Source organism: Alosa sapidissima, chromosome 3, assembly GCF_018492685.1.
Source record: "Alosa sapidissima isolate fAloSap1 chromosome 3, fAloSap1.pri, whole genome shotgun sequence".
Taxonomy (NCBI): domain Eukaryota; kingdom Metazoa; phylum Chordata; class Actinopteri; order Clupeiformes; family Clupeidae; genus Alosa; species Alosa sapidissima.
In genome coordinates, this window is record NC_055959.1 from 28,711,623 (window position 1) to 28,729,122 (window position 17,500).

Here is a 17,500-nt window from a genome sequence, read left to right on the forward strand (position 1 = left end):
TCTGACAAGTGTGGACTGAAAAGCAAGGCTTTATATAGAGGGCATGATGAGTGGTGAATGCAGTGCAGCTGGTAGGTAACGAGGGTGAGGCAGAGCAGAGCAGGAACAGGTGGAGGTCATCAGACTTCAATCAGCACGTGTTACCAGGCAGAGAGAGAGCTCATGACAGAACCCCCCCCCTAAGGGACGGCCCCAGAAGTCCCCAAGAGTGACACCACGTCGGGAGGGCGGAGGGGAGCCGGTGGAGGGCTAGAATTCCTCCGAGCGGTCCGAGTGAACATCCTCATCCTCGGAGGGAGCTGGAGGGTCGTGGACAGAAGACGGGACAGGTACCGAGACAGGGTCAGGGTCAGGCACATGACAGGAAGCCGGGCGGGCAGGACGGTTAGGGACCCCTCTGGGGCGGCCCCTACGGATTGCAGGTTGATCAGGATGCAGACGGTGGAAGTCGGCGATGAGTGTCCGGTCCACAATCCGACTGGCTGGCACCCAGGTTCTCTCCTCAGGTCCATAGCCCTCCCAGTCGACGAGATACTGGAGGCCCCTACCTCGCCGTCTGGACCGAAGCAGGCGTCGAACGGTGTACACCAGCCCACCGTCAACGAGGCGAGGAGGAGGAGGAGGAAGCGGCACGGGGACCAGCGGGCTTTCATGCGTCGGCTTGACTTTCGAAACATGGAAAGTAGGGTGCACCCTCATGGAGGTTGGCAACTGGAGCCGGACTGCGGTTGGGCTGATGACCCTCTGGATAGGGAACGGGCCGAGGAATCGAGGTGCCAGTTTACGCGATTCCACCCGCAGTGGGAGATCCTTGGCTGACAGCCACACCTTCTGGCCAACACGGTAGGCGGGTGCCGGCGATCTTCGGCGGTTAGCCCCAGTGGCATAGCTGACAGCTGACTTGAGTAGCGTGGCACGAGCTTGTGACCAGGTACGACGGCAACGGCGGGCATAGGCGAGGGCAGACGGGCAGGACACATCTCCTTCCTGGCTGGGGAACAGGGGGGGCTGGTAGCCATACACACACTGGAAAGGTGACATACCAGTGGCAGAGCAGGTGAGGGAGTTGTGAGCATACTCTATCCACATCAGTTGTTGTGCCCAAGCCTGGGGTTTGCGAGAAACCATGCACCGCAGCGCCTTCTCCAGCTCCTGGTTTGCCCGCTCGGATTGACCATTGGACTGGGGGTGGAACCCAGAGGTGAGACTCACTGTGGCCCCTAGAAGACGGCAGAACTCCTTCCAGAATGTAGAGGTAAATTGCGGGCCTCGGTCAGAGACAACATCCCTGGGCAGCCCGTGTAGACGGAAGACATGATCAAGAACAGCCTGGGCAGTCTCTCTGGCAGATGGCAGTTTAGGGAGGGGAATGAAGTGTGCCATCTTGCTAAACCGGTCAACCACAGTGAGAATGACAGTCATCCCACCTGATGGTGGGAGGCCAGTTACAAAGTCCAAGGAGACGTGGGACCAGGGTCGTGTGGGCACAGGCAAGGGCTGGAGTAAACCAGCGGGGGGCCGAGTGGAGGACTTGTTCTGATTGCAGGTGGGGCAGGCACGGACGAATTCTCGGACATCCCTTCTCAAAGACGACCACCAAAAGCGCTGGGCAAGGAGATGGCAGGTGCGGGCGGAGCCCGGGTGGCAGGCAAGGCGGGAGTTGTGTCCCCACTGTATGACCCGGGACCTCAAATTATCTGGGACGAAGAGACGACCGTCTGGGCATGCACTGGGACTGGGATGGTCACGGAGGGCCTCTTGAATTTCCTCCTCGATATCCCAGGTCAGGGCAGCTACGACGCAGGGATCGGGCAGAATTGATGCAGGTTCCTGGGAAGGGGCGTCATCCTTATGAAACTGACGGGAGAGAGCGTCCGGCTTGGTGTTCCGAGAACCTGGGCGGTATGACAGGGTGAAGTTGAATCTGGTGAAAAACAAGGCCCAGCGGGACTGTCTGGGGTTAAGACGTTTGGCATTGCGGATGTATTCGAGGTTTTTGTGATCGGTCCAGACCAGGAACGGAACTGTGGACCCCTCCAGCCAGTGACGCCACTCCTCCAGGGCAAGCTTGACAGCCAACAGCTCACGGTTTCCAACATCATAATTGCGCTCTGCAGGTGAAAGCCGGCGAGAGAAAAATGCACAGGGGTGCAACTTGTTGTCCTCCTCTGCCCGTTGAGAGAGTATGGCCCCGACTCCCACGTCTGAGGCATCCACCTCGACAACGAACTGCCGGTCTGAATCCGGCATCTGGAGGATGGGGGCAGTGGTGAACCGGGCCTTGAGGGTATGAAAGGCTGTGTTGGCCTCTGGGGTCCAGGAAAAGGGGTGTTTGATGCTGGTCAGAGCTGTGAGGGGAGCGGCGACGGAGCTGTAGTTCCGGATGAATTTCCGGTAGAAATTGGCAAAACCGAGGAATTGCTGCAGCTTCTTCCTATTCCCCGGAACTGGCCAGGAGGTAACTGCCGAGACCTTTGCGGGGTCCATCTGGATATTGCCTTCAGCGACGATGTATCCCAGGAATGACACAGTCTGAGCATGGAACTCGCATTTCTCCGCCTTGACATAGAGAGAGTTCTCCAGGAGCCGTCGAAGAACCAGCTGGACATGACGGGTGTGTTCGGACAGAGTTCTGGAGAAAATTAAGATGTCGTCCAGGTACACAAAGACGAATTTATTCAGCATGTCCCGCAGCACATCATTCACCAGCGCCTGGAATACCGCTGGGGCGTTGGTGAGGCCAAATGGCATTACCAGGTACTCATAATGGCCGGTGTGGGTGTTGAATGCTGTCTTCCACTCGTCACCCTCCCTTACTCGCACTAGGTGGTAAGCATTTCTAAGGTCCAGTTTGGTGAAAATAGTGGATCCCTGGAGCAATTCAAAAGCAGAGGTGAGTAAAGGCAGAGGGTACCGGTTCTTCACTGTGACATCATTCAGACCTCGATAATCAATGCAGGGGCGAAGAGAACCATCTTTCTTTCCCACAAAGAAGAACCCGGCACCAGCAGGAGAGGAAGACGGGCGGATGAGTCCAGCTGCCAGGGAGTCCCTGATGTAATCCTCCATAGTTTTTCTTTCAGGAGGGGATAGTGAGTAGAGGTGACCTTTGGGTGGAGCAGTCCCAGGGAGGAGATCAATGGCACAGTCGTACGGACGGTGTGGGGGCAGAGATGTGGCTTTGGTCTTGTTGAACACCTCTCGGAGGCCATGGTAACATTCAGGGACATTAGAAATGTCGTGGGCAATGCTGGGGGGTACTGAGCCGGGGGGCAGCGAGGCAGCACGCAAACAGGTCAGGTGGCAGGCATTTCCCCACTCTTTCACAGTTCCGGAGGCCCAATCGAGGTGAGGATTGTGGAGACGGAGCCAAGGGTAGCCCAGGATTAGGGGTTGGCCTGGAGAGCTGAGCAGGTGGAAGCGGATGGTCTCTCGGTGGTTTCCTGACACCATCATTGAGATGGGGGCTGTGATGCTGGTAACTGTGCCAATTGCGTGACCGTCCAGGGCCCGGGCTGGAACAGGAGTGGACAAGCGATGGCTTTCCAAGCCCAGCTGACGAGCAAGTCCTGTGTCAATAATGTTTGCTTCTGCGCCAGAGTCCACCAGGGCTGCCAGGGTGTGGGTGGAATCAGACAGGTGAAGACAGACTTGGATGAGGGGTTTACGGCTGATGGAGGGCTGAATGTTCATTGAGCTCATCCGGATTCCTCCTACATCTGGTGAGCTCCGGCTTTTGCTGGACAGGTGGCGACTCGATGACCATCACCACCACAGTACAGGCACAAGTTGGAGGTGATGCGTCGCTGGCGCTCTGCAGGGGTTAGGGAGGTGCGGCCGATCTCCATCGGTTCAGACTGGTCCGGCTGGCTAGATGGTGTGGCAGGTGCGGACAGAAGGGCAGTTGGGACACTCCGTGTGCTGGTGGATGGACTCTGGCGCCCTCTCTCATGACGGCGGGCCTGGATCCTGCGGTCGATGCGGACAGCCAGAGCAATGGCTTCATCAAGAGTGGGGGGTTGATCATGGGAAACCAGCTCGTCCTTTATGTAGTCCGCCAGGCTGTGGAGGAAAGCATCCACCAATGCTTCCATGTTCCAGGAGCTTCGACTTGCCACGGTTCGAAAGTCGATGGAGTAATCCGCAACAGTCCTTCTGCCTTGGCGAATACTCATCAGGATCCGAGATGCCTCGGCTATTGTGGATTCCAAATCGAATACCTTGAGCATCTCCTCTGCGAATAGGTTGAAGGTTGCACATGCTGGGGTCTGGCGCTCGAACTCCGCCGTTCCCCAGAGTCGAGCTCGGCCCGTCAGGTGAGTGATCACGTAACCGACCCTCGCCCCTTCAGTGGCAAAAGTCCTGGGTTGCAGGGTAAACTGGACACGGCAGCTCGTCAGGAACGCCCGTACCTGGGTTGGGTCGCCGCTGAACCGCTCTGGATTGCCGATCCTGGGTTCTGGGGCTCCGGCAGCCACGGTAGCAGTGGACTGGGCAGGAGACTCGGGTGCTGGGCCGGTGAGCAGGCTGGCTGGGGCTGGGCCGGTGGGAGCAGGCAGAGGAGAAAGGTTGGTGAGAAGTTGAATGATCATTGCAAGTTGTTGCTGTTGCTGCTGGAACTGCTGACGCTGGCTCAAGCCGGCTTGAAGTAGGGAGGCAATGTCAGCAGTGTTGCGGTTTACCTCTCTCTCTGTCTCTTCCAGGCGTTGCATGGCGGTGGGTGGTTCTGGTTCGTCAGTTTCCATGCTGGTTCGACCGTGCGCTGGGTCCATGTTTGGTCAGATCGTACTGTCAGACACCAAACAGGACGAGGACCACAATTGCGTCACGTTCAAAAGTTTATTTAAGGGTTGGGGGTTTCAGGGGTTCCGGGGGGGGTACAGGAGTTCCAAGAGTCTGCGTGTGTGTGTTCCCCCAGTAGCCGAACAGCGAAGGCAGGAGCTGGATGATCCGGGAAGTCCTGGGGGAAACACACACACAACAGCAATTGAAACGAAGCAGCAGTACAGTCAAGGACTAGGCGGTATTCGTAGAAGAGGGACGGAAGGCAGGTCAAGATTACCGGGGCTGGAGAACACAGAAGTAGTCGAGCGGGTCCGGGATCACAGGCAAAGAGTCAGAGGCGTTTTCAATAAACAGGCAGGTAACTGGTGCTGGTTGCAGACGATCTGACAAGTGTGGACTGAAAAGCAAGGCTTTATATAGAGGGCATGATGAGTGGTGAATGCAGTGCAGCTGGTAGGTAACGAGGGTGAGGCAGAGCAGAGCAGGAACAGGTGGAGGTCATCAGACTTCAATCAGCACGTGTTACCAGGCAGAGAGAGAGCTCATGACATGTGGTGTCCAAATGAAACAGTGAAAATGAGAAGTCAGGCCCCATAGTTGTGATACAAGCCCTTTCACTTCCATAAAAGTGACCTTTTCTGACATGAGCTAAAGACAAAAGACCAAATAAAGCATCAGCACAGCACATATTGTGCTTATTGTATCTATACGCCTTTGCACTGCCCTCCAGCAGTACACCTGGGATTGAATAACATGCCTGATCAATGTGTAAGATCGTCTGCTATTACACATGTGAGTATCCCCAGCAGCATTATACTGCCAAACTAGGGCAGATTTTCTTCTAGTGTGGTATTTTAGTGTTCTTCTTTGCTCGTGTGTGTGTGTGTGTGTGTGTGTGTGTGTGTGTGTGTGTGTGTGTGTCTGCGTGCTTGTGTGTGTGTGTGTGCGTGTGTGTGTGTGTCTGTGTGTCTTCTAGTGTGGTATTTTAGTGTTCCTCTTTGCTTGTGTGTGTGTGTGTGTGTGTGTGTGTGTGCGTGTGTGTGTGTCTGTGTGTCTTCTAGTGTAGTATTTTAGTGTTCTTCTTTGCTTGTGTGTGTGTGTGTGTGTGCGTGTCTGTGTGCTTGTGTGTGTGTGTGTCTGTGTTTGTGCGTGTGTGTGAGTGTGTGTGTGTGTGTGTGTGTGTATGTGTGCATGTGCGTGTCTATGTTTTTGACTTGCAACACAAAAACGTCAGTGCCCCCTGTGTGTGTGTGTACGTGATGGCAGGTGTGGGTGAGTGCTGCCACGAGTGGCTAGCAATGCGTGAATGTGTGTGTGACTTCACACTTGCGTGTGTGGGCCGGCGCCGGTTTGGTCGCTGGTCTGCAGCAGCCTGTGAATCTGGGTCAGTCAGATATGGATTGACTTGAATGTGTTCTGCACACCCAGCAGCACACAGTCTGCCCACTGCTTCTCCTGCAGCAGAGGCTCTTTGATTTGCCCTCAAATCATACTAGATGGGCTCTGGCTCTGCCTGCCTCAACAGGATCTGTTGGGTTTGGCCAACACAATAAAGTAAACAACAGCAGATGGCTGTTCCTCCTCTCATCTTCTCTAAATTACCCATAATAGCTATATTAGACATTGTGTATTTGACACATAAAGTGAGGTCTGAATCTGTATTTGACATATCGAATGCGGTGCACTTCACAGATGAAGCTGCCAATAATGTTCCCTGCAATTTTGTCTTCCCCTCCTCCTTCTCCTCCTTCTCCTCCCTGTCTCTCTCTTTTTTGCTTTTCATCTCTCTCTCTCTCTCTCTCTCTCTCTCTCTCTCTCTCTCTCTCTCTCTCTCTTTCTCTCTGTCTATGCTGTGTCTGCTCTGTTAGTTGGCACTCTGTCATTACACCTATTCCCTCGCCTTTGAAAAGAGACAGGCTGTGACTATTCTATTCTTTCTGAACAGAAAAGCCATCATCACGATTAGCCCCGAGTAGTGAATCAGCCAAATCCATGGGCTCTTTGCTTCATCGTTATCATGACATGAAGTTCTTTCTCAATAGCTTCTGCTCTATTCATTTCAATCTCTTTCTGTCAAAATGGGGAAATGTTTCTTTCAAATAACAGAAAAGATAAGATTTTGAGTTTAGTGTTGCTTTTTTTTTGTATGAGCATCTGTGGTTCGAATGACTATGCAAGGTTGACATACAAGATGCAGTTCCCACAGAGCAGTAAATAATTGTTATGCAATTACTGGAAATTGCCAAGAAACACAAAGTCATGTGCTATGAGAGGATTTGAATAGTGAAAGCTTAAACCCGTTCCGTTTATCTTACGTTTTTTATTTTTCTCCTCCTTTCCCCAGGATGGTTCAAAGCAGAGGCAGTCACGGAAGAAGACAGTGTCATTCAGCTCGATGCCGAGCGACCGCAAGATGAACAGCACAGCAGCCTGCATGGCCTTCATGATGGAGGGCTGTGAGATGAAGAAGGTGCGCTCCAACTCGCGCATGTACAACCGTTACTTCGTGCTGGACGCCGACATGTGTTGGCTGCGCTGGGAGCCCTCCAAGAAGGACTCGGAGAAGGCCAAGCTGGAGATCAAGAGCATCAAGGAGGTGCGCCTGGGCAAGAAGACCCCTGTGCTGCGCAGCAACGGTCTGTCGGACCAGTTCCCGGACGAGTGCGCCTTCTCCATCATCTACGGAGAGAACTACGAGTCGCTGGACCTGGTGGCCAGCACGCCAGACGTGGTCAACACGTGGGTGATGGGGCTGCGCTACCTCGTCTCCTACGGAAGGCACGCGGTGGGCGCTGTAGAGCCGGGCGAGCCCAGCCTGCGCACGTCCTGGATCGGTTCCGTGTTCGAGTTGGCCGACGTAGAGAAGCAGGGCCACATCGACCTGCTCCGGGCCACCCAGATCATCAAGGGCCTGAACCCCGGCATGAAAGAGTCGCGGATCGAGCTCAAGTTCAAGGAGCTGCAGAAAGCCAAAGACGAGTACGGCGAAGACATCAACGCCGACACGTTCGTGGAGGCCTACTGTGAGCTCTGCACCCGGCCCGAGGTGTTTTTCCTCATGATGCAGTTCTCCAGCAACAAGGAGCACCTGGACAGCAAGGACCTGATGCTGTTCGTGGAAGTCGAGCAAGGCGTGGAAGGGGTGTCCGAGGAGATGTGCCACCACATCGTGCAGAAGTTTGAGCCGTCGGCCGAAGGCCGGGAGCGGGGCTGCCTGTCCATCGACGGCTTCACACACTACCTCCTGTCGCCCGAGTGCCATATCTTCGACCCGCAGCATAAGCGCGTGTGCCAGGACATGACCCAGCCGCTGTCGCACTACTACATCAACTCCTCACACAACGCCTCTCTCCTGGAGGACCACCACTGGGGCTCGTCTGACATCTCCAGCTACATACGGGCCCTGCGCATGGGCTGCCGCAGCCTGGAGGTGGTGGTCTGGGACGGGCCCGACTGCGAGCCCGTGGTCTACGTGGGAAGCTCGGTGGCCTCACAGCTTGCCTTTGGTAAGGTGCTAGACATCCTCAACCAGTACGCCTTCGAGAGCTCCGAGTACCCGCTGATCCTGTGCTTGGTCATCCACTGCTGTGTGCCACAGCAGCGGGTCATGGCGCAGCACATGAAGAAGATTCTGGGCGACAAGCTTTACGCGGAGCCGCCAAACCCAGAGGAGCATTACTTGCCTTCCCCCGAGAAGCTAAAGGGCAAAGTCCTTATCAAGGGCAAACGTCTTCCTCCCAACTATCCCGAATCAGAGGGGGAGGTGACGGACGAGGAGGAGGGGCTCGAGATGTCCAGGCGGTTGGTCGGGGCCGAGGAGAAAGACAACCTCAACGGGGTTGGGTGCAAACGTCTGCGTCTGTGCAAGGAGCTCTCAGACCTGGTCTCTCTCTGCAAGTCGGTGCAATTCAGGGATTTTGAGACCTCCAAAAGGGAACAGAGGTACTGGGAGATGTGCTCGTTCAACGAGGTGGACGCCAACCGCTTCGCCAACGAGTTTCCAGAGGACTTTGTGGGCTACAACAAGCGATTCCTGTCACGAGTCTACCCCACACCGATGCGCATTGATGCCAGCAACATGAACCCCCAGGACTTCTGGAAGTGTGGCTGCCAGATTGTGGCCATGAACTACCAAACCCCTGGTCTGATGATGGACCTTAACCTCGGCTGGTTCCGTCAGAATGGCAACTGCGGCTACGTGCTGCGGCCGTCCATAATGAGGGAAGAGGTGTCGTACTTCAGTGCCAACGCGCGGGACTCCTTGCCTGGCGTGTCAGCGCAGCTCTTGCACATCAAGGTGATCAGCGGCCAGAACTTGCCAAAGCCACGGGGTTCGGCCGCTAAGGGGGACGTGGTGGAGCCCTACATTTACGTTGAGATCCACGGCATCCCGGCCGACTGTGCCGAGCAGCGCACCAAGACAGTCTCGCAGAATGGCGACAACCCCATCTTTGACGAGAGCTTTGAGTTCCAGATCAACCTGCCGGAGCTAGCCGCGCTCCGGTTCGTGGTGCTGGACGATGACTACATCGGGGATGAGTTCATTGGTCAGTACACCATCCCGTTCGAGTGCCTGCAGCCGGGTTACCGCCACGTCCCTCTGCAGTCCCTCACCGGGGAGTTCTTGCCCAACACCACGCTGTTTGTGCACGTGGCCATCACCAACCGCCGCGGTGGAGGCAAAGCGCACAAGAGGGGCCTGTCCGTGCGCAAGGGACGCAAGACTCGCGAGTACACCTCCACCAAGACCACGGGGATCAAAGTGGTGGACGAGCTGTTCCGGGCATCCACGCAGCCACTCAGGGAAGCCACTGACCTCAGAGAGAATGTGCAGGTAAGAGCCGCTCAAGCATGGCGTGCACTCTTTGTTAACACCAATTTAGAGCTTAACGGTTATAAAACACACGGGCTCATGAATCACTGACTAAACATTCAGCCAGATAGAGTCCACAATATTGCTCTTTATTTTCTCTGACTGTTTGAGAAGCATGTCTGATGTACCATCATTGTGTAGGAGTCTGTTCAAATTTAAAGTATTACTCATAGGTTTACATAATGTGATGTTCAGTCGCCAAATGGCAGTTAAATTAGAGTGCTACTCTTGGAGTACTTGGCAATTGATCAAAGTTAAGATATCCAGGGGAGCCTGATGGCACCTTGTTTAAATATTAAATACTACACATGGCAGACATCCTGTAATGCATGCGGAAGGAAGGTATTATCCCATTTTAACACTTGGGCAGAGGCTTTTTTCCGCTGACATCTCTGGATCAATTGCACTATGGAGTTAGTTCCACTGCTCTCATTCTCACGGTCTCCCCCTCACTCTTCTGCCTTCACCGTTTCCTTTTTCTTCCTCTTGTGGTTTGTGTGCTTTTTACAGAGGCTTCCTATGGCTTCTGTTTTTGGGGTGTATTGTACATTTCATTAGTTTAGGCATTTCTCAGATTTCGGGCCTATTTGGGTTACTGAAATTTTGAAAAATAAAATTCAAAATTTTACTAATTGGTATGCAACAAGTTATCAGTCATTTTGATAGGAGTAACCTTGTGAGCTTGGTTGAGACCACAATATAAGGGAATTTATGATTTTTTGTCATTTTTCAGGTAAATGTCATTACCATCTCATCATCTAATATGTACATTTTAAAGATGAAATGGTCAATCAATGATCAATCAATGATCAATTATGGTTTCACATGAAGAATTGTTGAATTTTACTTACAACATGAATTATAGTCGTTTAAGTTTTTTTTTTTTTTTCACTCGACCCTGGCTTGGAATTTCATGTATATCATATCTGCCATATATCATATCTGGCATATATCATATCTGTTTTCATCCAGTGGCAATTTAGACTGTCCAACATTGTCAAAAATATCTAATTAATGTAATTTATTGTAATTTATACATAATCTATTGGCAAAAATATGCATGGTGATGGTGATGACATTGCAGTTCTGGTAATGACATTTGTTGCGGTGATGACAAATCACTGATCGTAATCTATTGCAATTAAATGTTTATAATTTAGAAACCCAAGTTGAACTGACTTTGTGAAAAAAAAACTTATTTCTTTTAAAAGGAGTACTTTAAATGTATCTGCAAAAATGTCATCACCAACACAGTCGTCATTACCACTACATTTCAAACTATAATGTGCTGGTAATGACTGTGTTGGTGATGACATTTATACCGAAAAACTACCCTGAGAAGCAAAAATGATCACCATGCAAGTGTAGCTAGCTTTCTACATGTAATGTACATTATTTAAACTATTAAAGTCATTTTAAAATTTCAGGAATATTCAAAAACACAGAAATACAATGCGTATGGTAATGACACATAATAAGTGTACATGCCCAAAACGAGCGATAAAGAGTAGATTTTCTTATGTTTCTGGACATCAAGGCATCAATCTTTCTGCTGACACCCATGTATTCCACTGTGATAATAGGTGACCATGGTTACCAAATATTTTTTTGATGAAAAAACAGTAGCAAAGTGCCTTTATGTAGAGTGTGCTGGTAATGATGGCTAAACCATGGGACAGGTAAACATTAAGCAAAATAAAGCAGGAAATGCATATATATGCATAATGTGTGCATGCAGTTCATTAGTTCAGATAACATTTAATTCATATACATGATTTTTTAAATTAATTTTTGATAAATAATGTTTGAGATATGGCACAATATGTGAAAACTCTGGTTGCGGACAACACCAAAACACTGATTTTGTACCATAGAACACCAATAAAATGTGTCTAAATCATGAGTAGGAGCAACCATTAAAGTCTAGGCTTGTTTTTCTTTATACTAATTAGTGATGCTAAACATTATTAGATTTAATGTGTTTTTAATAGAATTACACCCTGTGGACAGAAATAGGCCCCAATTCTGGGAAATACCAGAGAGAGGGAGTGAGAGATATAGATAGAGAGAGAGAGAGAGAGAGAGAGAGAGAGAGAGTTTGTTGTTCCAGCTAGGTCCAATTAGGGGTTTGTTTATGCCCTCGGAGCACTGGCGTGAATCAGAAGATACAAAAGATGTTAGCGCTAGCGTGACTGTCTGCTCGCTAATCCACTGTTCTCTGAAAGGCAGAAACAGAGGCAGGCACAACACTCGCTAATCACTCAATATTTATCCACCAGAAGAGACTGGACCATAAACAAGACAGAAAAATTGTTAACAGTAGTGAATTAGGACAAAAGCCTCAAAACAAGGGAAGGCAAAACAAGGCTTAAATGCTGTGTTTGGGTATATGAGTGTGCAGATGGAAAAGGGTATGATCAAACACTTTGTTGTTGTTAATATTGTTGTTGTTGTTGTTGTAGTTGTTGTGGCAAAGAAAGGTCTATGTGGAACTACAGAGGCTGTATAGCAGCCGGGTGAGTGATTTAGGTGAGTGCAGAAAGAGGTCAGGGTAGACAACCGATATATAATTCCATTTCAAAGTCTGGGCACATTCCAGAAGAGAATGTGAGACTGACTGCAGCCTCACAGAAACCCATCCTCCTCAGGCAGCCACAAAGGCCTGGCGGTAGGAAAGACTGTGAGCTCATCTTCAGGAATAAAGTCCAAGCCTGTTTGTACAGTCTGTGGGACATATTGCTGAAGGTGTGAATGAGCCTTTCCACACAGTCTGGGTTCCTCTAACATATCTCCATTGTTTTTCATTGTAGACCATTGCATGCCAGAAATTACCATGGACTTGCATCTGGTGTGTAGTGTATTTAAAGAACCATGTGCAACCTTCCTGGGGCCTCATTACATACAGTACAGGGCCATAGTCTGTATGTCTGTAGTCTGAAATCTGAAATCCTCATCTCTGTTTAAGATGGCATGTCAGATTTAGGGTATTACAGAAACATTTTCCTAAGGGCAATGGAGGGGGGGGGGGGGGGGGGTCTACTTTGGAATGTTACAAAGCCGTCCTAACTGATGGTATAGATTCTGTCCTAGATTCAAAAAATGGCAGCAGTGCAGTTGTTTAGCCTGTCTGAAAACGAGAAATATGAACAGACGGGCTGGAAAACCAGAAACAACTGAACAGAAACATATTTCATAAGACAGCATGGTTACCTAAGTTCCATTAGAAAACTGGATGGACAATTAACTATCTTTTGATTTAGGGGAGAGCTGTGGCCCAAGCGGCTGCAGTGTCCATACCACACTCAGGTCCAAGATCCCAAGGGGACACGGGTTCTGATCCGACCTGTGGTCATTCCCTGATCCCACCCCATCTCTCTCCTACTCGCTCTCTGATGCTTTTCACTGTCCTGGATGGATAATGGATAATGAAAGAACATTTCCAGTGCCAGATGTCAACAACATTAGCCTGGCTAGCGCCACCACTTCTCAATGAGACGTGGTCTGGGAACCAAACGTTCATTTTCTCGTATTTGAAAAAAATGCCCAGATCCGTTTATTGGGTGCCACGGATGTCCATCAAATGCGTCTGTGCATAGCTCATCATCGTCTTGCTTTCCCCCCTGTTCTGTGATTGGTTCCCTATCTCAGGTGAAAATTTGCTCCATGGTCTCCAGGCTGCCTTAGCAGTGTGAATCAAATTGCGCGCAAGGCAGCATGGGAACACCCAGGCTACAACAACATTGCAACACTGCATGTTTTTGCATTCCATTACAAAGAAGCAAGTGTTACCCCATAGCATCATAAAACTGTTAGCATATAGCACATACATGCTACAGTGTACATCAATGATTCACTTGAATTGTGTTTATCTATTGATTGGTATGTGTTTGAGCCATAGCTAGACAGCTAGGTTAAAATCACATAGGAATAGATGTAAAGGATCAAACTGCTATCTTAAAGTCTCAGGGCTGCCAGAGAGGGCCTCAGGCAGTTTGGTAAGACTCAAAGTAACTCAAGGCTGTAAATTCCAGAGCTTGTGGTAAGAGCTACAGGCAATCACTAGGTAACAGAAAAAATAAGCACTATGACCTGTAAAAAGTATGTGCCACTTTAAGAATGAACCACAACTTGAAAAGCTTTGTTTGATGCAGAGCTCTCCTGGACATGTTCCACCCATGCGAAATGGTGGTGATTTTTTTTTCTATCTCTCTTTCTTTCTTTTCTTTCTTTTTTTCTTTTTATATCTCTTTCCTCTGTGTTTGACCTCTGTGTCTCAGTTGTCCCATGTATTTTCTTGGCTCATGAGTTACCATGAGTTATGTGGGCTTGAATGATGAGTGTAGAAACTAGGCATAGGTCATTGGAAATCATTACTAATTGTCCTCTGTTACGTTCATTTTGTATTTATTAAGTTACTGTAGTAACAATTTGCGAATGCTGTGTAGACTGTCAGGCTTCAGTTCAGTTAAACCTCTGTTGTGGTGAAAGGGGTTAAATGGTGCAGCTTGTTCCGGGCTTTGTGGAGTGTGCACCCATGGTGCATATATATGAGGCTGGCTGGTATCAGGCTGACGGCATCAGGGACAAGCGTCCGTCTGAATGAAGGACACATTATAAAGGAGACCAACAGTGATGGAACGGAAACTGATTACGGTAATTTTACATTTAAAAACCCTTCTGGGGTTGTGCTGTGAGCAAGAATATAAAACAGTCCTGATAGTCAGGTCCTTACACACACACAGACACACAAACACACACACACACACACACACACACACACACACACACACACACACAGCCTCCTCCGATGGCTCCTGCTGCAGTTTCATTGCAGCCTGGAGCATAAAATTGTTAATATATCGGTTTGGATGATTTGAAGTAAATAAGCCTTTGGTGAGCAGGATAGCCTTACGCGCACACACACACAGTCACACTGTCCTCTTACAACCCTCTGCAGTGCCTTGGCGCCCATTGCTTGAGCCCTGTCTCCTCCTGGTGATGCAGCTATGCAGGAAAGTGCCTTGTTTGCTCACCCTGCTGTAGGGAGCTGGATTGCAGGCCAAGTAAGTAGATCTCTTTAGAGCACAGATCCATTGAAGGCCAAGTAAGTAGATCTCTTTAGAGCACAGATCCATTGAAGGCCAAGTAGGTAGATCTCTAGAGCAGTGGTTCCCAAACTTTTAACAGGCATGTACCCCCTGAGACATTATGATCTTCCGGAGTACCCCCAACACCACCAATTGTTAACAAGTTTTTTTAAAATTGTTTTATTAATATTTATTTTTATCAATTTTGTCGAGAATAGTGAATAGGATCATAAACATATGATACAAATCTCATCAATAGTCAACATATGATAGGCCTACAAATGTGCTGAATATAATGATTTTAAATAGATCTGCACCTAATCTCACACACAATCGTCTTGTTGAATGCAGTGATCTTATCTGCTTGTCTTTGCCTTGTAACTGGAGATTTAACTCATTGAGCTTTCCAAATATATCGCTAAGATAGGCCAGCTTCGTCAAGAAATGTTCATTAATGTTCAAACATGCGCTCTTCCTCCAAGAAGAGGCGACTCGGAGCTCAAACACGCGACAGCACTTTACCTCGGGAAAGCCACCTTGCCTCGCTGTGAAACAGTACAGCCTTTTAGTCAGCTCCCATCTCCTCTCAAAGTGCGGAGAATAGACACGCTTTTAAGGGCCAGGTCTTGATGAAATTCACCACTCACAACCTCGTTCAAAAGCTCATTCAGGTCGGGACTAACTAAAGGCTTCTACATACTTGACGCACCCGACCGGTAGCGCGACACCGTGACGTCAAAATGACGTAGATCTTGCTGGCGCGCCAGGATTTTAGCCAATTAACGCGAGGTAGCGCACCACTTATTTTTTTTCAGACGAGCGCGACAAAGCTGAAACAGGAAGATGGACTAGTTCGAGGGCAAGCGAGAGTTGCAGTGTTTTGTTACAGTCGTGAATTTTTAATAGTTTGCTGGATAAGTTAACAAATATACCAGCGAGAGTTGCAACACATGGAATTAAGAGGAAAGAATAGAAACGATTTATTTTCAAACAAAGGATATCTATTAAGGCCTGAACAAAATCTCTTTCCACTTCAGGAAATTACACAAATTCAGCCAGCTGCTAGCTAGCTAGCCAGCTAACTAAACTGTTTAAATTATTAAAATTTCCCTCGGGATGACTAAAGTATCTATCTATATATCCATCTATCTATCTACCTGTGCGCACACCTTGGAAACTAGATGATAATGATGGTGGTAGTTGTGAATAGTAGCAACCAAAGTCTGAAGTACCATCACAGAGGCTAGCTAATAGCAGAGCCCGTTTACATTCTCTGCTACTAGTGTTTCTTAATGCAGCTTCTTCTGCTGTGTAACGTAGTTAGCGTTAATCTTTTCACAACAGCGACACCTCTGTTCAGGAGAATATTGCAACTAGTGTCGTGACCACGACGCGCGAGTATAAATGGTTACGGCGCTTCTGTGACGTTACATTGTCGTGCTACCGGTCGGGTGCGTCGAGTATGTGGAACGTTTAAGCTGCCTTGACACGAGTGCTTCCCTATGAATAACACAGTGCGTCCATTGCGCATCGGGTGCTAACTGGGCCTAGGCTACAGATAAAAAAATAAATTAAAAAAACTCCTGTTTTTCACATCAGTTCGCGCCCCACCTGGCATGTCTCTGCGACCCACAGTTTGAGAAACGCTGTTTTACCCTCTCTGTCTCCACTCTCGAATATTTTGTTAATGCGGAGAAAATACGTTTTTAATGTGCAGTGCAAATGCGGAAGTTAAGTTACAAACGTGGGATAGAGAAAACGTTTGAAAAGGCATATGACTTAGATCTTTTTTCGCGTACCCCCTGAAATCAGTCCTCAGTTTGACAACCGTGGCTTTAGAGCACAGATCCATTGAAGGCCAAGTAAGCAGATCTCTTTAGAGCACAGATCCATTGCAGGCCAAGTAGGTAGATCTCTTTAGAGCACAGATCCATTGAAGGCCAAGTAAGTAGATCTCTTTAGAGCACAGATCCATTGAAGGCCAAGTAAGTAGATCTCTTTAGAGCATTGGTTCCCAAAGACTGGGTCGCGACCCACAGGTGGGTCGTAGGAGATTTTATTTGGGTCGCCAGCATAGCCTAGTGACAATTTATGTTGTGTAATACCCCTAGCTTATACCTTATATAGCTTAGGAAAGCTAACAGCTTTCTATTAGGATCTAGTTTGTTAACTACCACAGTCACAAGTTGGGTCGCGATAGTCTGTCATTTTTAAAAAGTGGGTCCCCAGAAAAAAAGTTTGGGAAACACTGCTTTAGAGCACAGATCCATGGAGAGAATCAGTAACTCGCTGTGTCCAGAACACTCTGGAAAACCAGGAACCAGACAAGGGAGGATGGATGTTTGGGAGCTAATAACTAAATGCTGTGAAAATAGCCTGTCCTGTTGGTATATGAGCAAAGGTTATCTGTAGGCCTATTGAAATTGCCAGAATTTATTGCGGTGTTCTGGACTTCTGATCCTTTGAACTTTTGAGCCTTTTAAACTTTATAAATGCTTTTGAAGGGTTTCCTGGCATAGACATGGTGGGCAGTGGTTGCATGTGCTACAGGTACTAAACCAGGGCCACCACCACCACAACAACAATCATTTTACTTGAATGTGAGTTATTATGGCGCAACCTGCCAATGAGCACTAGCATAACATTCATAAACATTGATGAACCTAGGACAGCAAGTCTCAGTCTCTGCCTCTCGATCAATAATAGAATCTGTCAGGCAATCAAGAGATGCTGGCAGACCAGTAGTGAGCTCAGG

The 17,500-nt window shown here is 48.9% G+C and overlaps 1 protein-coding gene across 2 annotated transcripts in view; it reads left to right on the forward strand.

Annotated features, from left to right (window-relative positions):
* si:ch211-210g13.5 (inactive phospholipase C-like protein 2) overlaps positions 1 to 17,500 on the forward strand; it is an 86,814-nt gene that overhangs the window by 45,804 nt on the left and 23,510 nt on the right. Inside the window, exons 1-2 of one of the 2 annotated variants that reach the window (XM_042086371.1) lie at positions 5,513 to 5,577; positions 7,130 to 9,619. In XM_042086371.1, the coding sequence (XP_041942305.1) occupies positions 5,539 to 5,577; positions 7,130 to 9,619 (2,529 nt within the window). In that variant the 5' untranslated portion in view covers positions 5,513 to 5,538. Of the gene's footprint in view, positions 1 to 5,512; positions 5,578 to 7,129; positions 9,620 to 17,500 lie in introns of those variants that run through there. The other variant, XM_042086370.1, reaches the window with a different exon arrangement.